This window comes from Saccostrea cucullata, unplaced genomic scaffold (genome assembly GCF_032062105.1).
Source record: "Saccostrea cucullata isolate Sc308-1 unplaced genomic scaffold, CSIRO_AGI_Scuc_v1 ctg1732, whole genome shotgun sequence".
NCBI lineage: Eukaryota > Metazoa > Mollusca > Bivalvia > Ostreida > Ostreidae > Saccostrea > Saccostrea cuccullata.
Window position 1 is genome coordinate 180,748 of NW_026926588.1, and position 24,658 is coordinate 205,405.

Genomic DNA, 24,658 nt, shown 5'->3' on the forward strand with positions numbered 1-24,658 from the left:
TGTAAAAACCAACCGGGGAAAGGCATGAATTGTTTAAAGATTTAAGCAAAAATAAATATATAAGAAGGCGTACATTACATCCCAAGTTTTGTAAAAATTACTGGTTCCTAATATTTTTGTTAAGTCGTGTTAGTGTGTGTGTGGGACAGTGGAGTGAGGAATTTTTTTGATTATCAATCAAATAAAAATAGTTCATAGTATATTTCCTTAACTTTTTATCAGTATTATTTTTGACAGTATTATGACAGTAATAAAATCAGCCGGAGTTTAACTATATTTTAAACTTTGCCTGGGTTGATTTTTTGGAGAGAAAGAGATAGAGAGAGGAGGGAGAGAGAGAGATGAATGGTAACTAATCACGGAAGCTAGTGGGCACCTACAGTTAGCGAATAATCTTAATCTTATGAAAAGGAAAGACGTTAATGAAACCTGAATCAAATAAATAATGATTTCGGGACGGGTATAAATTGATCAAATGGACAAAGAAATCTGCATCATTCAAAAAACTTACACATTTTTATAGATCATATTCAAGTACCGGTATACTAGATATTTTTTTTTCATGTAACGTGTGAGCATGGGGGGGGGGGGGGACTTATACATGTATGCTAGAGGATTCGAAATAAATATTTGTGAGCACTGGTTCGACGGACTAATGACTTCCAATTTTCACTATTTTGTAAAATATTTTAATAGACAAGTCCGCATTCTGCCTTATTATTAACATCATAACACCCCCTACGCCTACCTACTTTAATGAGATGACATTTAATTTCAGCACATAAAATTAAATGAATTCCAATTCACCGATAGCTACAGGGGGAAAAATGGAAGGTACGAAACATGTGATATTTTTGTTAAAGTTGAACTTAAAAAATTATTTTATACTTAAAGATTATAAGTTTAAAAACTAAATAGTAATCTAACCCCCTCGGCAATGTGAATAAACGGAGCACTTGTCAAGTATTTAAGTACTAACTTAAAGTGTCAATACTGTTTGTATCTTTAAGAGAGAGAGAGAGAGGGAGAGAGAGAAGAAAAATGTTTGAGAATGGTGCTACTGCTAATATTTATTTAGTCTTACCGCTGACCTAGTAAATATAATTTTTTCCCGTAAGAATACTATAATTGCTAGTACATGAATTTTTATTATTAGTCTGATAATTATTTATTAGTCTCAGACATTGGGTACTTATGAGCCCTGCGTAATCGATCAACCAACCATTCATTTAGAAATAATGTTTTAAGTGACAAAATTAACAAGGCATAGTACAAGTTTATATTTGGAACACTGTACTTGTTCAATAGGGGAACTCCCGTATGAACAAATGAAACCGGAAATCTTAAACAGGGGTATATAATTTTATAACTTGTACAGATATCCGAGAACATTAGGAAACTGAATTACCTATCAGTAAATATTCAATATTTAGAAGATTTCTTTTTTTAACAAGAGATATCTGTCCTGTTTGTGAAAAGAAAATTGATACAACTTTCCGATCGTGAAAAAAAAGGGGGGGATCTACATTAAAGTCAGAAATCTGTCTGCAAAGAAATAAATAGATGAAAACTAACTTGATGATTAATTAGTTTAATTCTTTAATTGAACAGGGATAGATATATTCAACACAAATTTAAACTTGATTTACTCAGTTTATTTCAAATCATAGTCTGAATTATTTTACAGATATCAATAATATTAATATTAAAAAAAATGATAACTGCCTGGGATTTTTTTTCATCAAAAATTAAAATAAGACTGTTTTTAAATGTTAAGTATAACACACAGTCATTTTCACACCACTGCAGTCTCCCCGAGAGCGAGAACAATAGGGACAGTAATTATCAGTAAATGTCAGCACTTGTCTAAGTTTTTCAGCAGGGACAGTAAACGGGTCAGTAATTGTCTAAGTTTTTCAGCACCGACTAAGATTGTCAGCACTTTTCTAAGTTTATCAGTACCGGCAGTAAAAAGGTCAGTAATTGTCTAAGTTTTACAGTAACGACAGCACATTGTCAGTAATTTTCTAAGTTTGTCAGTAGAAAATGGGAATATCAGTACGTTTTTGACTTAGTAGTGAAGAGACCAAATCAAATCATAACTTTATATATATATATATATATATATATATATATATATATATATATATATATATATGTAATTCCAATCTTCATTTTATCTATTGATTTCCTGTGTTTTGATTGGACGAGAACACGTTTAAGAAAAATTTTACACATCGATAAATTCTTTTTCAATCAGAACTACTTTCTTGAACTAGCTTCTACATGTAGGTTATCGTATAAACAATGAAAGCATCATTTCTGGTCTGTTTTGGCTAAATTATGAATACAAAAAACTTCAAATTTAATTAATTAAAACAAAACTGGCGACATACTAAACTGCCCAGCTGATGGATGCCAAAATGTTTATGTCACTGTCCGATCACGAGTGTGAAGTTTAAAAATCGCTGTCTCAACGTTCATAATCTGATATAATGCGAAAATCAGCTCAATTTGTATCGTTTTGACAGGGAAAAAAACGTACCTCAAACTCTTGCATCAAATTCATATTTACTTTCTATATTTTCCCTCAATCTTTGAAAAAACAAGCATCGAATCGTCGTCGGTCTGCAACTTTCGCTATGACAGATGTCATTTATGTCAACATGGTCATGGTCAAGGACAACTATTCTGAAGTAAACTCGTAGTTACGATATATGTTGACTTAAACAACATTCGATAAGTCTTTATAAGTTTATTTATCGATTGTTTTGACAATTTAAGCTGAACTCTATCGATATTCATCTCTATTATGTTCCTTTGCGTTAAAATGTATTCCTACGCCGTCCAGAAATAACGGATTGTATGGAGGCCTCAAAGAGAAATAATTTAAATATCTTTAAACAATCGATATTGGAATTATAAGAATTAAACGTTCTTTTTGAAAAATTTATCGATGTGTAAACTCTTGACATTTTACTCACAAACTTAATATAAAAGTGCTTCGCACTTTTATTTAGTTTGTGAGTAAAATGTCAAGAGTTTACACATCGATAAATTTTTCAAAAAGAACGTTTAATCCTATAATATATATATATATATATATATATATATATATATATATATATATATATATATATATATATATATATATATATATATATATATATATATATATATATATATATATTATAGGATTTTTTTTTCCTATGCACTTATTGGAAGAAAATTTAATATGTATCTCGAAATTTATAAAGGGAAAGGACTTTCTGATTAACAATCTTTTCAATGTTTATAATAAAAACTTTCATTTTGAATAACTTCTCCCATCCCAATCCCCACACACCAACACTTAAACTTATAGTATAGAGCAGCCTGGTCCTCTGGGATTCAATTAGCTGATCATTTTAATGTAATATAAATCGATAAACTTAAGTCAAATAACATTTACCTGTATCTATTAAGTCATTAGCTTTTAACTAAGATCATCATTAAATATGCGTTTCTGAAAGACTGATGCATCCGTATAGCAAGGTCAAAGATTAAAGTACAAAATGTACAAATGGTTGTTATACAAAGCAAGGTCTCGTCACAAGGAAAACAACTGTGAAATATATACGAAAGTCATAACCTCACCCAGTCAAAAGTAATGGCCAAAGTTATTTTTTGCGGACAAACAGACAGATAGGCGGACATGGTGAAAACCTGATCATTGAAAAGCAGTCTTGACAGGAATTACATCATGTTTTTTATAGAATTTTATTCTCCATGAGACTTATACCTAAGATTAGTATTATCACGATGAAATTTTATTGTTCTAATAGATTTTTCTAGTTTCTGAAATTAAGCGGCTTATGTTTCATGTATTTATAACAATTCTTTCTAAATTTTAGAGCTTTTCAAATTATTTTCCCTGTTTAATTCACGTCTCTTGATCTTTATTGAATTATATCACCGGAGATTTCAGGTAATCCAAGCTAATTGGTTTTTAACACCTGTCATCGTTTGATATTGCTAAAATTATCTTTAGGCAAAATAACATCAAAAGGGCGATAATCTGGCCCTCAATTATTTTTATGTTTTATTCAAGTGTCAAAACTTTTTATCTATTTATCTCCAAATGTCATTTTTACACATGTCGCATTCTAATTGTTATATACACTGTTAATTTTGATTTGAATAATCAGTCGGAATCGGACAGCCGTCCCGAGCACACCGACCTGTATCAAAATTTGTCAGATCCATATTAAAAGTTAAAACGCTGGTCGAAGTTAGTCTTGATTCTGTTTAATAAAACTCATAACTGGCAAAGGAACGCAAATTGTGGCTGACAGAATCTTTGAACAGGATAGTCAGGAAAGCTGGCAGAATCTTTGGTCATGCAGGATCGTCAGAAATCTTTAAGCGAGAAATAAGCCGTTCACGTTTTCTAGTGGGGTCTTATTGTAGCACGGCCCGAGTGTCGATCGGGTTGGTGTAATCATTAAAGATGTGCCAATTAATTGTCATATACAAATTTAAATTGAAAAATTCAAATTTTTGTAGAGGACAGTATGACAACATTATAAGAACCGCTGTATCTGGTAAATCTTAAAAAGTTGCAAAATGCTTAACTTTAACATAACCTACAGTCCCTGAAACGTTCTACTTTCCCACGTGAACGGTGAACGAACGGTGAACGAACGCAGAGTGAACGGTGGGTGAACGATGTGCGAACGCTGAACGCAACTTGGTGAACGATGTGTGAACGGTGAACGGTGAGTGAACGCAGAACGCAAACGGAGCGCAAAGTGAACGGTGAACGAATGGTGAACGCAAGATGAACGATTTATTCGGAACGCCTCCGATCTTTTCCTTGCATTGAGATTATTCTATTATCTAATTCCAGATGCTTAAATATGAATAAACAATAGATAAATAAATAAATAAATAAATAAATAAATAATAGAACATTTTTGTTCTGTATATATATGTCTACCTATGTTTTAAATCGGTATTTTTAAAACATGATTTTATTTGCCGTAAAACATGTGTATTTGTAATTAGCCCTAAAGATATATTTAATTAACTGAATATTTGCAGTACTGTTCATAATTCTCAAACCTACATGTAGTTAAAATACGTGTTACTGGAGAAATAATTTTTTTTAATGTATTCTTGTCCTGTAAAAGACTTGGATTAATTATTATACATCCATTAGTAATTTGTCCTCTTTAAAATTACAATAAATTGATACTGTGAGTGAAGCATTTGTTAATTGCCCTTTTTTAAAGTTAATATTTTAGCATCGTTCTACATACATGTAGGCACTTAATGTATTATTTTCCAGGGAAATTTCATGAAATAAGTAACAGCTTAGTTACAATAATAAAAATATAAATACCATAGATAATTTTGGCAATGAAATAATTATTCTGCAAACACGATATCTAAGTTATTTAATTAAAAAAACATGTAAATATTTATTATCAAAAAGATTTCCTTTCACTTCAGAGTTCCAATTACAATGCAGATTGAACGATAAGTGAACAGTGAACGCAAGGTGAACACAAAGTAAACGGAACAAAGAGCAAACGGTGAACGTTTTGTGAACGGTGAACGCGAGCACACGGTGAACGGTAAACGCAATACTGTGAACGAAGAGCGAACTGTGAACGCACGCTGAACGAACGGTGAACGAACGATGAGCAAACGGAAAAATGGGAAAGTAGAACGTTTCAGGGACTGTATAGTCGATATCAAACCTATGGTTTGGACACAAGGATGTAGAATAATCAAAATATTTAATACATAGATTTGTTACACAGCTTGTAGAGGTATTATAAATATTAAAAATGCCAATGCTAAAACATGTAGGTATCACAAAAGAAACTGGGATAAGCCGAAATTGATGCCTTCATTATGAGAATTCAAGAAATTTGTTGCTCAAAAATGCCACTTTTAGCTCAACTGAACAGAAAATTTAATTGAATAACTTTCAGGATTAGACGAGCCCACACTTGATCTCACCCCTGCGAAATGATATTAATGATTTTAAGAACATTTATGAGTTGTTCATAATTGTTCATGAATGGTTCTTAAAGGATTTTTAACAGGTTCATAAAAGTTGTTCATGAATAAAATTCATGAAAACATTCATAATCAATAGTTCATGAACAAATGATGAACAAATATGAATATTGTTAATTTTCAGTTTAAAGAAAAAAACTTAATAGTCCAAGGTAATGAATGTTCATGAATTTTCATGAAGACAAAAAATGTAAAAATAATTGTCACAAACGATCGCCAGAAAACACTCATTACTCCCATAATACAACTTTTGCATGCAGATGCAATCAGGATAATAAAACTCTGTTATGTACTGTCTAGAAGGGAGATTGTAATTAAATTATGATCGTAATTTAAAGAACACTGCATCAATATTGACAGCATTTTTTTTCTCATATTGAATTACTAATGTTTCTTCATCATTTAAAATGGCCAGCTATATTAATATTGTGCTTTAAATTATCTCATTTTTCACGACACAACTTTGTTCGACCGAATTTTCTCTATTTGTCAAACTTTTAACAAGTTGTAAGAAAATGAAACAGACTTACAGTCTAGGAAAAAATTTATAATCTTCGTAAAAACGTATCATAGATTTATTGACAGCTAAAAAATCATATCTCTTTGTCCGTACTATTCTTGGGTCAAACGCTATATATTTTGATGCAGTTATCAAGTCGCTCATTTTTCTGTACATCGTGTGTAAATGATACAGCACAGGCTGCATGGTTGTGAAGTATCTATGACATGATCAACATTCGTATTTTGTAGTCTATTCTCCTATACACTTTCATAGCTCAGGGTATTCTGTTTGAGGGCGAGTGGTTCCCAAGACTTATTTGTTGTCCTCTTGATATGGAGGCGGCCATACTTGAAAATACGAAACTGTGGCTCTACAGGTATAATGTAAAAAATCCAATTCAATAAATGATATAACTTATATTAATTTAAAAAAAAACTAATTTCAGTGAAAAATCATTCAGATAGTGTTCGTTATTTTTTATTTAACAACAATCTTGGCAATTCGAAACTATTTCTTAATTAGCTCTGCATGACACTTTTTAAAAGGCGCAAACTTTGAAACGCGCGAGACGTTGGAAAGTGAATTGGTAGAGTTGGAGGATTATTAGCGTATATCTAGTCATTCTTTGTCAACCATTGAAGAAAATAACAGAATACGAAGAAGGAATATCCAGAGGATCAATTTACTTCATAACTGCAGATATTAATGGTGAGTTACAAAAAAATGGAGGCAATCGCTGAATCTGTGAGATATTTGTCAAGATGTTACTGTCTATTTGTAAGAGTTCAGTTATGTCTTTTTTAATGATAATTTTGTCAAACTTTGTTATGAGTTAGGATCCAACCAAATTACGTAACATTTAATAATTAAAGATTGAAAAATTTATCCTGTTCACCTCTAACATCTTGAATATGGCGGGCAAGGGAAACTGGCTAAACTACCGCTCGGAATGCTTTAAAATATGGCAGTGCCTATGATGCAGAATTAAATGAAACAAATATGCAAAAAAAAAAATTAAGTCTTAAGTTTTCACATTTATGAGCATTTTCAGAAAATCTTTGTTCTTGTAGGGAAAAGAGAAGCAGTTCACAGATAATGTTGATGAGCTGAGATCAGAAGATTAAAAAAACTCTGGCTGCCAAAAAAAAAATCCAGGATCTTGAAGAAAAACAAAAGAAAGGAATGAAAATATGAATCGTAATCGATCAAAGTATCCAAGTGACGAAATTCTGAAAATTCCACAGGGAAAGCCAATAAGATTTTTTTATTTGACCACCTCTTCTCAAAATCCTTGAAAGCCCTTTTAGCTGATGCCCTAATTGCTGAACACACTTTTCTGCCAGATAATGAGACTTGGATTAAAAATCATTCCATTTTAGGCATAACGTTACACTTTGAAATACGCTGAATAAGGAACCCACACTCCTCTTGACCAAGTAAGGTTAAGGATTCTGCAAAGAGTCGCGTTTGAATTAAATTTTTCATAATTTTACTAGGAATGAACTACATAATTTATTTATTATCGATATCACTTATCAGAGTTATTTACTTAAACAAAGATTTTGTTACCATGATTGGAAAACAAAAATTATATAAAACTTAAGATGCTATTAAAATATTTTCTTTACAGTTTTTCATTTTGCATAATTTATTACATTTTTGTTTACAAAAAGTAAGAACATTCATGAATAGTTCATGAACATTCCTAAATAACTTTTATAAATTATTCATGAATAGTTCATGAAAATGCATTGAACCTATTAATATCATTCATGAACTTTTCTTGAAAGTTCAAGAACATAATTCATGAAGTTTTCTTGAAAGTTCAAGAATTATTCTTGATCATTTTGCAGGCAATTAAAAAATCCAAGTTTGTTCATGAACAACAAATAATTCTTGAATATTCTTGAACTTGGTTTTCATGTAACACCGAACACGATCATCACAAATTGAAAAGAAAACAAAACCCCCAGTAAAATGATTTTAAAATTGCATACAAGGCAGGATACGAAACAATCAATACCTCCTTTTATATTCACTTTAGATTTAAATCTACTTTACGGATAAAACAAAATTTTAAATGTACCGAGAGAATTGTAAAATGTTATGAGATGAAATATCATGGCTAGTCTTAAATATATTTTGGTCTGTTCATTAATAAATGCTTTCTTTATTAGGTAAATACCATACCTATCCACCAGAAGCCCGGTGTCTATTGTATTGCTTATTGTTAACTGAGAATTATCAGGTGAATCTCAATGAACAATCAGAAAACAGTATAAAAGACAAAATCAGAGACAGATATTTCCCTGATATTAATGATGACGGTTCGGTAGAGCTTCCTGATGAAATCACAGAGACATGTGACGGTGTGATAACCTTTATATCAGACGACATCCGACATGATGTCATGTACGCCTTTGTTACGGAGTGTCTGGTGGAGGACAGTGATCTGGAGTTTTTCCTGACCACGGCGTCTCGTGACGTTATATCAGAATACTGCCGGTCCTGGGATTATGAGAGGAGTGAGGGAGAGAGATGTCTTTATGTACCGGACACACCGGGGAAGATGTTCAACCTCTTCATAAACAATCTACAGCTGGATATCATCACACACTGTACCGTGTCTGACAAGGGGATTCATTACAGGATCAGTAGACGTTGTGCGTATTTATTTAGCATAGTTATTAACTATTTGCTAAAAAGGTAGTGGCATATACATGTAGCAAATTTAAATGTGCATTGGAAATAATTGTGGATTATATATTTATGGACTTCTTAACTCTTTCGTGTTTCATTAAATTATTTTGTTTAAATATATTAACTAAATAAGATATTTACATATATTTATTATGCCTCTACTGATTTTTTTCTGTATAAGATTAAGTGATTATATCTGAACAATTCTCTAAAAATTGCTGTGCATCGGCTAATCCTCGTGCGTTAGTTTTTTTTAGCTAATCCCTCCGTCGAAAGCATACAAGTCATGCTAATTCGCAGCTCTCCGTAATCCTCTAGTTTTTCAATAAATATAAATTGTGATTTTATTCAGTTATGAGAATAATGATTAGTAAATCTGTACATAAATATTTTTATTTTATGAAAGGTGATCTTTACAATTTAGATTTGTGTCGGTATAATAAAACAGTTAAACTATTTTAAACTATATTTTCCTTCAAAAGCAAAACTCAGTATGACTATGAGCACGGATATAGCGAATTTTTTTTTAGATCCCCAGCTATATAAATTTAACAAATTCCTTATACGGATATAGCGAAGTTATTTTATTGGTCCCTGTGATTTCGTTATAATCGAGTTTTACTGTATCATTTAGGGAGTTAGCAATATTCCAGTTCCCCAAGACCAGAACTATAGTCCCTCAATGATAAACTTTAGCTGTATAATACTATGAATTCCTATTATTAAGTTTGAAGACACTTAGTTACACGTGTGTAATCGATTGTACATGTATATTGTTTAACATCCTGTAATCGAAGATGTAGTATATATATGAGTCTGTGTTTTACAAAACTTTAACCTATAACTTTTGAAAGAGTGGGCTATGATTGTCTTGTTTGTATATATATATTTTCTTTGTAACAATTAAAGACCATTCATTAGTTACTTATATACCTTCGAGTTTGACCCTTTAACCTTGGCCATAACTTTTATACAGTTAATACTAGGGTTTTCATTCACACGTATATTCCTTTTAATTAGACCTTTCCGTGGACACGAACTTTGACCTTTTTACCTATATGCTGCTATAAGGGACATCAGTGTTTTACAAATACATTTCGTAATTGCATGTTTTTCCTGTTTTCGTCAGAGAGATGCAAGAGAATTAATCGTTGAGCACCAAACATTAACATCAATTGACTTTTATATAAAATGTGTATCACTCTGTTGGAATTAGGGTTATTTTTCGAAGGGAGTCATTTTGATAATAATTAAATGATAACTCTAGTTGAATACATTTTAGGGGAGATATGGAAAATATTTGATTCTCCAAGTCTAAGGAGAAAAAATTCAAAGAATCATTCACTTTTCTTCACAAAGTGTGATATGGTATTCAGTCTCCTCCAAGTATTATTTGTCCTTAATTCAAACAAAAAGCCCAGGGGCCACATCGCTCAAATGAGCACACCGGCTAGGAAAAAGCACGTATCAGATCAGAACTAAAAGTTTCATGAGGCAGGAGGGGGCTTAAATTTTAACCCCTCAGGGGGTCATGATTTGAACAAACTAGAATCTATACTACCTGAGGATGATTTATTTAAGGAATTACTATCTGGTTTGGAGAGTATGCCAGGACATCAACAATAGCGTGAAACATTGGATAATTTGCATAACGGGCGAAGCCCGTTATGCTGAAATTATCCCATGTTTCCCACTATTGTTGATGTCCCTGGCATAGTCTCCTAACTAGACAGTGATTCCTTATTTTTCCATTTCATTGTGAAATAAAATTGTAGACTTGGACATTCAAAATGTTGACCAATAGATTTAAATAACACGATGACTTCCATGCCAATTTCAATAGTGCTCGCACACTGACGTCAAACACAAAGGCAGCCGCACGAGATTTGCATGCATATTTGGCTCATTAGCATCAGACACAGATGCGCACGAGATTTGCATGCGTATTAGGCCTCCTTAGCTGCTGACATATCGACCAGCCTAATTTACATTTCGGCAGAATTATCAAGAAATAAACTCCCCCATCTTTCAAACAGTTATCACAGAGAAAAAAAAATAGAAATGGAAATATAGAAATATCACTAATCATGGCTTTGAAGTACCTGAAAAGAAGATTTCAAAAGATTTTCCTATATATTCCCATGTAAAACTTTCATAGGCCATTTCGGCCCCACCATACACACAGTGGTCATGATTTGAACCCATTTAAATCTACACTACCTGAGGATTATTTCGCTTGAGTTTCATCTTTCCTGGCCCAGTGGTTCTTTAGGATTAGATTTCTAAAAAAAAATTCAATAATTTTTCTCTTATTCATAATTATCTATACCCTTCGAAAAAGGTTTGGCCCTTCATTTGAACAAAATTGAATCCCCTTTGCCCGAGGCTACTTTATAGCAAATTTGATTGAAATTAGCCCAGTGGTTCTTGAGAAGAAGATGAAAATGTGAAAAGCTAACAACAACGACGACGACAGACAACGGACAAATTTTGATCAGAAAATCCACTTGAGCCTTCGGCTCAGGGAAGCTAAATAGCTATGAATTGAAGGTTTTCCTGTTTTTATATGCACCGATAGAATTATTGACTGATAAACCTGACAAATCATACAAATTGCAATGATTTAATTAATAGCGTTTTTGAGGGAAACTAAGTTAATTGCAGATATTTCAAACACTGTTTTAAAACAAGAAAATTCAAAGAATTGTGGTCCCCCGCTTTCGGTGTCTTTGTGGGTGAGTTGTCAAATATGAACGCCCTATCATATGTCATTTAGAAATTATCACCAAAGTTTATCTTTTTAAAATAAGGTCAATCGTGAAGGCCAAGGTTAAAGTGTAAGAAATCATAGCAAGCTCGGAAATATCTTGTAATAGGTAATGCACATGTCAAATATGAAGGCCCTATCTCTTCTCAATCAAAACTTAAAAGGAATAAGGTGTGTTTGTGAAACCCTGTATGGCGACTAAGCGAAGATAAAACTTTTCTTAAATGTAAATAAAATATTTTGGTACCCAAATCTTAAAAGTAGGTCAAACTTCAAGGTCAAGGTTAAAGGATCAAAGTTCTTGGTGTCCAATGAAATGTCTTCTCACAAGGATAACTTATATGAGGTATGAAAGCATTATCAAGGTTAATTTTTTTTTAAAATGGGTCAAACTCCAAGGTAAAGGTCAGAAGGTCAAAATTCTTGTTATCAATGAAAGGCCTGTCACAAGGATTATAAATGTGAAGAATGAAAGCTCTAGCCCTTATCATTCAAAAGTGATGACCAAAGTAAAAATTCAAACTTTTTGTGTAAAAGTGGGTCAAACTCCAAAGTCAAGATCAAAAGGTCAAATTTGGTGGTACCCGAAGAAAGGTCTTGTCACAAGAAATACACATGTGAAATATGAAAGTCATAGCTCCATTTAAGCAAAAGTTATGAGCAAGGTTAATTTTTTTGTGACGGACGGACAGACAGAGGAATGAGATTTAATGTCCCCTTGCTTTTGCAAAAGCGGGGGAGAATAACACAAGTAACAGCTTTTAACAAGCTTGCCTGACCTAATCAATCAATATGTGCATGCGCAGTGATAAACCTTATAAGCAATACTTTTGTGGTTATAAAATAAGTCCTTACGTTATATTTTGAACTTGTGTAAACAAGCAACTTCAAAGAATTGTGGTCCCCCGCTTTCGGTGTCTTTGTGGGTGGGATGTCAAATGTTAACGCCTTATCATATGTCATTAAGAAATTATCAAAGTTGATTTTTTTTTAAAATAAGGTCAATCGTGAAGATCAAGTTCAAGGAGTCAGAGGTTATAGCATGCTTGAAATATCTTGTCATAGGTAATACATATGTCAAATATGAAAGCCCTATCTCTTCTCAATCAAAAGTTAAAAGGAACAAAATGCGTTTGTGAAACAGTGATGACCCTGTATGGAAACAAAGCGAAGATTAAATTTTTTTTTAAAATGTAAATTAAATATATTGGTAATCAAAGTTTAAAAAGTATGTCAAACTGCAAGGTCAAGGTAAACGGATCAAAGTTCTTGGTATTCAGTGAAAGGTCTTCTTTAGTATTTTTTATGTGAAGTATGAAAGCCCTAGCCCTAACCATTCAAGTGTTATGGCCAAGGTTAAATCTTTTAAAAAGTAGGTCAAACTCAAAGATCAAGGTGAAAGGGTGTAAGTGCTTGATATCAAATGAAAGGTCTTGCCACAAGGATTAAATATTTGAGGTATGAAAACCCTAGCCCTAACCCTTCAAAAAGTTATGGCCACGGTTAACATTTTTAAAAGTGGGCCAAACTCCAAGGCCAAGTTCAGAAGGTCAAAGTTCTTGTTATCCCATGAAAGGACTTCTCTCAATGATTATCTATATGAAGAATGAAAGCCCTAGTCTTTACTGTCTTTAAGTAATGGCCAAGGTTAATGTTTTTTTCAAAAGTACAGAAATCTCCAAGGTCAAGGTCAAAAGGTCAAAGTTCTTGATATCCAATGAAAGGTCTTGCCACAAACAATACATATGTGAAATATAAAAAAGTCCTAGTATTTACCGTTCAAAAGTTATGCAAAAAAAAAATAAATAAAATTTTGTGTAAAAGTGGGTAAAACTCTAAGGTCAAGGTCAAAAGGTGAAATGTGGTGGTACCAAAAGAAAAGTCTTGTCACAAGGAATACACATGTGAAATATAAAAATCATAGGTCCACTCAATCAAAAGTTATGGGCAAAGTGTTTTTTTGACGGACGGAAAGACAGACAGACTGACAGACAGACGAGGAGATTTAATGTCCCTTCGCTTTCGCGAAAGCGGGGGACAACAAGGAAGGATTACTTATGTGAAGTATGAAAGCCCTAGCCCTTACCATTCAAAAGTTATATCCAAGGTTAAATCTTTTAAAAAGAAGGTCAAACTCCAAGATCAGGGTGAAAGGGTGTAAGTGCTTGATATCAAATGAAAGGTCTTGTCACAAGGATTAAATATTTGAGGTATGAAAACCCTAGCCCTAACCCTTCACAAAAGTTATGGTCACGGTTAAAATTTTTAAAAGTGGGCCAAACTCCAAGTTCAGAAGGTCAAAGTTCTTGTTATCCCATGAAAGGACTTCTCTCAAGGATTATCTATATGAAGAATGAAAGCCCTAGTCTTTACTGTCTTTAAGTAATGGCCAAGGTTAATGTTTTTTTTTCAAAAGTACAGAAATCTCCAAGGTCAAGGTCAAAAAGTCAAAGTTCTTGATATCCAATGAAAGTTCTTGCCACAAACAATACATATGTGAAATATAAAAAGTCCTAGTATCTACCGTTCAAAAGTTATGCCAAAAATAAAAAAAAATAAAAATTTTGTGTAAAAGTGGGTCAAACTCTAAGGTCAAGGTCAAAAGGTAAAATTTGGTGGTACCCAAAGAAAGGTCTTGTCACGAGGAATACACATGTGAAATATGAAAGTCATAGGTCCACTAAATCAAAAGTTATGGGCAAGGTGTTTTTGTGACAGACTGACAGACAGACGAATGAGATTTAATGTCCCCTCGCTTTCTTAAAATCCTGATTTCATTTAACTTGAACAAGAATCATCTCTACACTGCATACTAAAGAGTTGTTATACTCTGCGTGTGGAAATTTGCTAGTGGGTTGATCTGTACGGAAGCCCGTTGAGGCCAGTTGAGAGCGAGAAATATCTTTTATTGCGTTTAATCGCAATAATTATTGCGTTTAAACGCAAAACATTGCGTCTGATCGCAATAATTATTGCGTTTAAATGCAAAACATTGCGATTAATCGCAATAATCATTGCGTTTAAACGCAAACTACTTTGCGTTTAATCGCAATCTTTTGCATTTAATCGCAAAAGATTGCGTTTAAACGCCATACTTTTGCGATTGAACGCAATACTTTTTGCTTTTAAACGCAATAATATTTTTGCATTTAATCGCAATATTTTTTGCGTTTAAATGCAATACTTTTACGATTAAACGCTATACGTTTTGCGTCAGAAATCAGAGAATGGCAACTAAGCGAAGATAAAACTTTTCTTAAATGCAAATAAAATATTTTGGTACACAAATTTTAGAAGTAGGTCACAAAATCAAACGGCTCTTCTTTAAAGAATCGCACCGTTGTATTTATAATAATCTTTGCATTTAGATATAAAAAAAATATTGCTATCAAACGTGTCAGTAAACCCGCGACCTACGTTAAGAATGTTTCAGTGGTATTTATAGACATATGTAACAATTTGGTAGAACACATCGGCGAATCTGTTTTCTTTTGATTTTTTTTTATTTCATATATGATTCCATCTCATAAATTCTCGTTTCTCGTGTTTACTGTATGTGATCAAAGGAAAGGTTGTGAATATACATATACATAATATGTACAATTGTAAATTAAGTCGAAACATTTTATCGGTTGTTTCCTTTAGCCCTTTATACATGTACAGACTTTTAAACAAATAGCAATGATTTAACCATTCAGAAAATGTTTGACTAGAGGACTTTGATTCTATTAAGCTTAACAATGCACAATTCTCCTCAAAGTCATAAGTTACTACATATCAGCATGGTCCATTGACTCCTCAAAGATCAATAGAAATGATTGCTTTAAATAAAAAGATTATCGCGTTTAAATGCAAATGCAAAAGAATTATTGCGTTTAATCGAGTTGGTCCAAAATTTAACGCACTTCGAAAATTTTTTCAAACTGCGTTGATTTTGTCCCAATTTTAACACTCTTTGCAAAAAAATTTTCAAAGTGCATATCCACATTGCTTTTAAATGCAAAACATTGCGTTTAAACGCATTTTTTTGCGATTAAACGCAAAATGCTTTATCACTGGGCCATTTTAACGACACTTGCCACAAAGTATCTTTTGGTAAAGGGGATTCAAGTTTGTTCGCCCTTTTCCAAGGGTAGATAATTATGAATTAATGAAAAATTAATGGTATCTTATAAAAATCTTATTCTCCAGAACCACTGAGCTAGGAAAGATGGAAACATGAGAAAGCATCCTCAGGTATTATAGATTCAAGTTTTTTTCAAATCCTGGCCACCTGGGGTAGGGCGGGACCAGAATGGCCGACCAAAGTTTTACAAAGAAATACATAGGAAATTTTTTTTTTAAAAATCATCTTCTCTAGGAAAGCAAAGCCATAATTGATCGTATTTATTTGAAAGTATCCTCAGGTGGTATAGATTCAAGTTTGTTAAAATCATGACCCCCGAGGGTAGGGCGGGGCCATAATGGCCAACCAAAGTTTTACATAGAAATATTTAGGAAAATTCTTTAAAAATCTTCTTCTCAAGAAAAGCAAAGGCATAATTGATCATATTTGTATGGAAGCATCTTCCGGTATTGTTGATTCAAGTTTGTTCAAATCATGACCCCCGGGGTAAGGGGGAACCACAATTGCTAACCAAATTTTTACATAGAAATATTTAGGAAAATTCTTTAAAAATCTTCTTCTCAAGAATAGCTTATTTATTTAGAAGCATCCTCAGGTATTGTAGATTCAAATTTGTTCAAATCATGACCCTTGGGGTAGGGTGGGGCCACAATAGCCAACCAAATTTTTACGTGGAAATATTTAGGAAAATTTTTTGAAAATCTTCTCAAGAATAGCAAAGGCATAATTTATCATATTTATATGAAAGCATCCTCAGGTAATGTAGGTTCAAGTTTGTAAAAATCATGACCCCTGGGGTAGGGCGGGGCAACAATGGCCGACCAAATTTTCAAGAATTCTGAAGAATAGCAAAGCAATGAATGGTCATGGGACTACGTTTTGATTTAAACTTTTCAATAATAAACTTCTACTTTTTCCTTACTACAGTGCTCAAGTGAGCCCCCATGGTCCTCTTGTTAAGTTTTTTTGTACCTCCTAAATTAAAAAACCTATTGCTATCCGATTTCGTCCGTCGTCGTGCGTTGTGCTTCGTACGTTAACATTTGAACATTGTCAGATTCTTCTCTGCAACCACTGAACCAATTTTAACCAAATTAAGCACAAAGCATTAATGAATGAAGGGTAACAAATTTGGGAATTTCATGATTCCTGCCCAACCCCCTCCACCCCCTAGGGTCTAAAGGATGGGGCCAAAACCACTAAAATTAATGCAATCTTTAAAAATCTTCTTTACTCCTGGACATCAAGCAGTCAAACTGTTTGCATGATTTTAATCAGCATTCACTCTTCTACCAAAATTGTGAAATTCATGGCCTTGGAATCAGGGGTTCTAGTGCTAGGACGGGGCTAAATAAGTATATAGTGAAAATACATTATTCCTTTGAAAATCTTCTTCTCTGCTTCTAGGTATTAGATAAACTAAGTAAGTGCATAGTTATGATGAGCAAGAGTGCCTCTACCATAATTATTAATTTTAGGGCCCTAGGGTTAGGGGTTCTGGTATTAGGGCGGGGCTCTATTGATTATATAGTGAAAAAAACATGAACATTTTCTTCTCTGTTCTTAGATACTAAATAAACCAACTAAGTGCATAGTTATAATGAGCAAGAATGCTTCTACCAAAATTGTGAATTTTAGGGCCCCAGGGTCAGGGGTTCTGGTGTTATGGGGGGCATTTTTAATTATATATTGAAAATACATGAATTCTTTGAAAATCTTTTCTGCTTCTAGGTATCAAATAAAGTAAGTGCATAGTTATCATGAGCAAGAGTGCCTCTACCGAAATTGTGAATTTAAGGGCCCCAGGGTCAGGGGTGCTGGTGTTAGGGGGGAGAGTGGCTCTATTTATTATGTAGCGAGAATAAGTAAATTCTTTGAAAATCTTCTTCTCTGCTCCTACGTATCAAATAAAATAACTTAGTGCATTGTTGTAATAATCAGTAAGAGTGCCTCTACAAAAATTGTGAATTTTAGTGCCCCGGGGTCAGAGGTTTTGGTGTAAGGGGGGGGGGGGGGTCTCTAAAATAAAAGTATATAAAATGTTTGAAAATTTTCTTCTCTGCTCCTGGGTATTAAGCAGATGAAATACTTATATAGTTATGAGCAAGGGCCCTAATCTTCCAGAATTGTGAGACCCCGGGTCAGGGGTACCATAGAAGGGGGGGGGCTGTACTTACAGACTGAAAATGAATAATTGTTTAAAATTTGCTCCATGGTATTAATCAAATACTTTTTGAAAAGCAAAGTTGCCTTTCCAAAAACTGTGCAATGCGTGGATCTACACCTAAGGGTCAGGGGTTCTTGTGTGGTAGGGGCACTACTGATTATTGCTGATTATTACTGATTAGTTAAGATGCATTTTTGTTCCTCTACCCTGCCAATGGGTATTAAGTAACCAAACTAAGCAACTGCAAAGTGTATAGTTATGATAATTAATGGTGCGTCTTTCAAAATTCTGAATGCCATAGCATCTGGCTTAAAAAATGAATCGAATTCAGTCACTGGAAAGTTGTTGCATAATGCTCAGGTGATCTTTATGGCCCATGGGCCTCTTGTCTTTCTTTTTTTTAGTTATCTATTTTGTTCGCTTTCTTGCACTTGTAGCTTTAATGCAGTTTTGCCTCTATCGTATCAGCTTATAAAGACGTAGAATCATTAAACCTCCTTATTTGATCCAAATTAAAAAAAAACTAATAACAGCCAGCAGATGCGTAGGAATTTTACATTCTCGTATATTCAAAAAGCAGGTTAGAATCGTATTTAAAGTTTTTTTTTCATACATGCACATTTACATTTCCATGCCCAGGTCATAAATGACACATAATGTGTCCAATTGTGTCTATTTTGAAATGTAAGACAACTCTTATCCTATCCAATTTCAGAGAGAAAATTAGGCATCGTTATTATCAAATACTACAAAATATAAATAATTACAAATCTTAATTTTTATCTAGTAAACATACCAGAGGAAATTTTGAAATGGGATTTGAGTGCCAGAGAAAGATTTGCTGAGAGTCTCCGCCAAGGAAAGGTTAAGATGTTCCGTGCAAGAGGAATGATTGTGGGATGCGCAGGCGCAGGTAAAACAACTCTTCTTAGAAAGCTCCAAAGGAAATACAGAGAAGATAACCAATCTACAGAGACAACTGTCGGTCTAGAGGTCTACGAAGACTTGTTTGAAATTAAAGATGGCACTTTACATGGTAATTCTTCTTTAACATATCAACAGTTTCACATTAGATTTCAACTGATTCTAGAACACATGCATTTATACTGCTGATATTTTATTAATGCGCTTGAAGTCACTATCATCTCTTTTGCTTTCATCAATGACTGATTCACAATACTGAAAATTACTAAATTTTTGCGACACCTTATTTTCGCGAGATAGTCATTGATTCTTAGTAAGCGAAACATTATTGTTATTGCTCCATAAAATCAAATTATTAATAATACAGGAATAACATTTTCGCAAAATCACTGTCTCGCGTATCTCGCTTGCGCAAAAATAAAGTTCTCGTTAAATTTTCCCTAATTTTTTTTTATCTTATCAGATTTCAGTGTTAATGCTGAAGATTTTAATGATCCTTTTGAAAGATTTCTACGGCTTAACAAGGAGGAAGAAGGAAAAGTTATCCAAGGTATTCATCTTCACAGCAGCCGCGGTACAAAGCTGATCAGTATGACAGACTTTGCCGGACAAGTAGCTTATTATGCATGTCACCAGGTTTACTTGTCACGGAGAGCGTTTTATATCGTGGTTATTGATATGTCAAAGGGTTTAGATGAAGAAGTTAGACTTTATGACACTGATCGCCATAACCCTGAGGGATCTTTGTTTCATTCCTGGAAATATAAAGGTAAATTCCAATTAAAAAACAATGATTTTCTTTTTTATTCTACACACCAGTGGATGTTCAATCTATACTTATTTTTACACGTACAACCCTAAAATTCACATCATAACATTTTAACTTTAAGGTACCTTTTATCATGTATATTTTCAAACGATTCAACATTACAGAGATAAAAGCATGTGTCTATTTCACCAATAAAAATATTACGGTGCAAATCAAATATTAAATAATGACCCTGTGATTAAATAATTCTTTATGATATACAGGTACATTTACGTAATGATTGATGATATAATTAAATAAGATTTTTGTCAACAAATTAAAGAACATTGTAGAGTCTCATGTTGACTGCAATGTTATGCATTTCAAAGTTTTTTTTATGTTTAGAGTCGACTGACGAATTGGTTTTTTGAAGTTAAGAAATTGTAAACAAACGCAAATTAAGAACAAAAATATTTATATTTGAAACGCAATGAACTCTTTTAGTATCGGTATCGTTATTTTAAGTCTTGTACTAAATTATATTTGTTTCAATAAAGTAGCAGTTTACAGGTAGAAATTACAAACGATGGGAATTATTTAATGTAAATTTCAAATTCTTTTTCTTTAAATGTCTCATTAAATACGAAATTAAGGGGGCCGACTATAGTTCATCACTTCCAAAAAGATAGACTTTGGCACGATAAAGATTTCTCAATGGTCGTAAGTGCCATTTATGGGGGCCGACTATAGTTTTATTGTGTGAAAACTACAATACCGAAACTCTTCATTTTTATACTATATATAACTTACATTAACTTCAGTGTACATGCAAAGTTTGGGGGAAATCTACCGTCCAGGTATTTTTGAGGGACCGTCTCAAAATACAGGTACATTTACTATAGGATTATATAGGAAAATGCCAATTTTTAGCACTTTAAAGCAAATTATACAAATACTACAATAGACATTTTGTTCAAACTATAATATTTGACGAGTAATACAATATTATACAATATTTAAGAAATACAAAATTCTACCGTCTTGTTACCAGAGGGGGCATCTCGAAATGCAAAAAATTAGCAGAATTTTACTATTTTTATAGAATATTACAAAATATGACGTACACAATGGATTCACGTGAAAACATAAAATTAATATTGGAGATATTCTCAAATTTCTTCGTTTTAAATTTCAAGAGCATATGTTAATTACTTTTCTTTAATAATATTTTTATTACCCCTTTCTTTAAGATCTACAGATTATCATAATGTCAAAAACACACTGCAACGACGTCAACCTACCTATCAATTGCAAAATCGGTTAAAAAATTTGTTTTATCAAATTGTAATTACATTTTTTACCTATAATTTCTTAATTTTGTTTAATTTTAATAAATAAGCGAAAAAAGTTGCATTAAAACAGTGAATACGCATCATTTTACTATGATGCGCGAAAGACTGCGCAATGGAAACTATAGTCGGCCCCCTTAAATATGTTCATAAACCATTATCATATCTAGGTTAGTTTTTTCTCTTCCTCATCAACATTTTCTTTGCTCATGCAATCGTGCATATTTGAAAGTCATGAAAATGATACAAAAGAAAAATAAACTTGATCACAGATAACCAGCGATTGGCAAATTCGATCAGAGATAAGCTCTTCAGACTTACGCAATTTGATTAGTCTATTCATAGTGATTTTAAAAACTTAAACATTAAAGTAAACTAATGTTATGTAGGGAAAATCAGAAGAGGTGTGATACAACCAAATAACAAATGTTATATAATACATGTAGTATGTGTTAATTCCTTTGATTATTAGAGAAGTTATTTTTCACTAACTGCAGGAAGGTGTCATAACGAATTGAATTCTTAATTTTAGCATACATTATACGATCGTAGTTTTTGATGTTGGGGGTTCCTTCAATGCGTACATTCTTATGTTATTGATCTTTTCAGACTATTTTCATTTCTGGTTGCAATCCATACAAACATACTGTGATATCGGAAAAACACACACAATCCAGGAAACCATGGAGTCAAAAGCCAGCTTTCATCCTGTTATTATTGTTGCTTCCCATGCAGACAAAGTGGTAATAATTCAATACAAATCCTACAAAACAAAGAACACAAAAATTAGTTTGCTAATGCTTGATAAACAAATGTTTCACGATCTAACATCTTTACATTGTAAACGTATTACATTTAGTGATGAATTGTATTTAGCGATTTTGGCGGAAAGTAAAGTCTATACTAAATGTGTTTGTACATTGACTTTTATTTCAGCAAATTGAGACAGTCCTAAATCAAACCTTCGCTAATTTGTTCAAAACTGAATTTCCGCCAAATATCGTACCATCCAAATGCAATACATTTACAGTATTCAAGATTTTATCACTTTACACAAACATGACAAAAGGCATACGGCAAGTATGACCGGTTGAAGGAAATTCCCACTCCTCACTGCCACATAGTCCCACTCTGTTCTTAGGGTCCATGTTTGCTTTACTCATTAATTGTAACCTTTTATCGGACTTTGAGAACTTAATTATAGCACTTTACAAATGACAAAAACATATATGTATATATTAAATGTTTTACATTAGACACACATTTATTGAATTTGTATATTGTGCATTTATCCTTGTAAGATATCAGCAAATCAAGTAGAATTCCAAGAAGATCGTTAGGGTCTCATCTATACAATAAGCAACGGAACTTCTTGGGTACATGTAACAAACATTTCTAGATCAATTATTATAATTGAAGTGTACAACTTTTGGTGGAAATCCATTTTTCAGCAAGTTAGTGATGGTTTGATTTAGCGCTATCTAACATGTCTAAGTGTGTTAGATGTAAAGGTACATGTAAAATATACAAATAAAAGAATATACAAGATATTTTTGGATGTACTTGATTTAGTTGATTCTGCATTCCACAAAAATCTCTAAATAGAAGAAACCGCCAAATGTTATGTTTACAGTAGATTCATCTATCAGTTAATTTTGTTTAACACTTCTATTGATTGTTTACAATGTATTATCATAATCAGGTAACCGTTAATTATAAGGCCCTTTAGAACCTTGGTTTTACTTTTCAATCTATAACTATTTTCATTGATACATTTGTAAATTCTTTTTAAGACTAACATGTTGAAACCACAATCTTAAATTGTTTTTAAGCTGAAAGAGGATATGCTGAGAACGTTTTACGATGAACTGGAGAACTGCTTATCTGATGATCAATCTTTGAAACATCTTATATCTCCAAACAGATATTTTATTGTCGAATGTCCACCAGATGAATTGTCGCCAAAACAACAGGACTCAATTGAATGCCTCAGAAAATGTATAGTAGAAACTGTAGAAAAGATGCCACAGTGGGGAGAAATAATTCCTTTGAAATGGGCAAATCTTGAGAAAGTCCTGATGCAGATGAAAGAGAATGGAAAGAAAGTTATTTCAGTACAACAAATAAAAGAATTAAACAATACGGATTTACCTAGCGATAGAGATCTTGATGATGGCCTTAGGTTCCTACATGAAATAGGTCAAATCGTTTATTTTGCTGAGGAGAAAATGAAAAATGTTATAATTATTGATGTTCAGTGGTTTGTCGATGCTTTCAAATACATCATTACTGATGAAAAACATCTAGCTAGAATGGTGAGCAAAAATAAATTGATTAACACAGGAAGAATAACTGAATCTGAACTGAGAGAAATATGGGAATGTACTAGAGACAGCTCTTATATTCAGCATAAAGATAAAAATTTACCATACATGGACAAACTTGGATTAATGACAGAAATTCAGGATGATCCTAGCGGTAAAACTTATTACATCCCAAGCATGAACAGAACTGAGCTTACTGATAAATGTAGAGATGCAATCAACAAGGGACAGAAAACATCCATTATGGTGTTCCATTTCAAAACGTACTTGCCTCATTTTTTCTTCTTTAGGTTGGTAGTAAACTGCTTTAGGGAATGGAAGGCACTTGATATGGCGTTCATTTGTAAAAATGCAGCATTCTACATGGTAGAAGATGCGAGCCACTACATTGCAATTGCCGTTAACAAAACGTCAATCCAGTTACAGGTTTTTACTGCAGATAAAGATATGGATCTGCAGTCCCAATGCGTCATACAGATCAGAAATACAGTGGAACGTCTAATTGACGAAATAACGCAAACGTTTCACAGACACATTGAATATGAGAGGGGGTTTTCTTGTACAGATATAAACATTACAGATGAGGATGACGAGTATTTTTTGAAGGAAAGTCAAATTGTAGGAATAAAAACAATCACTGGAAAAGAAGAAAGACCGTGCCCGAAACATGTTCTCCAAAACCCGCATGATATTAACAAATCTAAAATGATGCAATTCTGGTTCAAATAAATCGTTACTTCCTTTTTCACATTCGTAAAAATAAGAAAGACGGTGGAGAGTCTGATTACAGAAATAACGCAAACTTTTCACAGAGATATTGATTATAAGATTTGATTTTCTGTCAGAAAAGAACATTACAGATGAAGATCAAGATTTTTTTTTATTGGTGACGTTATGAAAGTAAAAACAAGTTCTGGTAAATAGCCAAGGCCTTGTCCAAAGCACACCATGGATTACACTCATCAATTTGACAAACAAGGTA

The 24,658-nt window shown here is 32.9% G+C and overlaps 1 protein-coding gene across 1 annotated transcript in view; it reads left to right on the forward strand.

Moving 5' to 3' along the window:
* Positions 1-24,658, forward strand: part of LOC134272154 (uncharacterized) — a 49,478-nt gene extending 24,820 nt beyond the window's left edge. Inside the window, exons 8-12 of the mRNA XM_062754404.1 lie at positions 8,749-9,234; positions 19,119-19,367; positions 19,719-20,024; positions 21,962-22,095; positions 23,185-24,658. Of these exons, the coding sequence (XP_062610388.1) occupies positions 8,749-9,234; positions 19,119-19,367; positions 19,719-20,024; positions 21,962-22,095; positions 23,185-24,405 (2,396 nt within the window). The 3' untranslated portion in view covers positions 24,406-24,658. The remainder of the gene's footprint in view (positions 1-8,748; positions 9,235-19,118; positions 19,368-19,718; positions 20,025-21,961; positions 22,096-23,184) is intronic.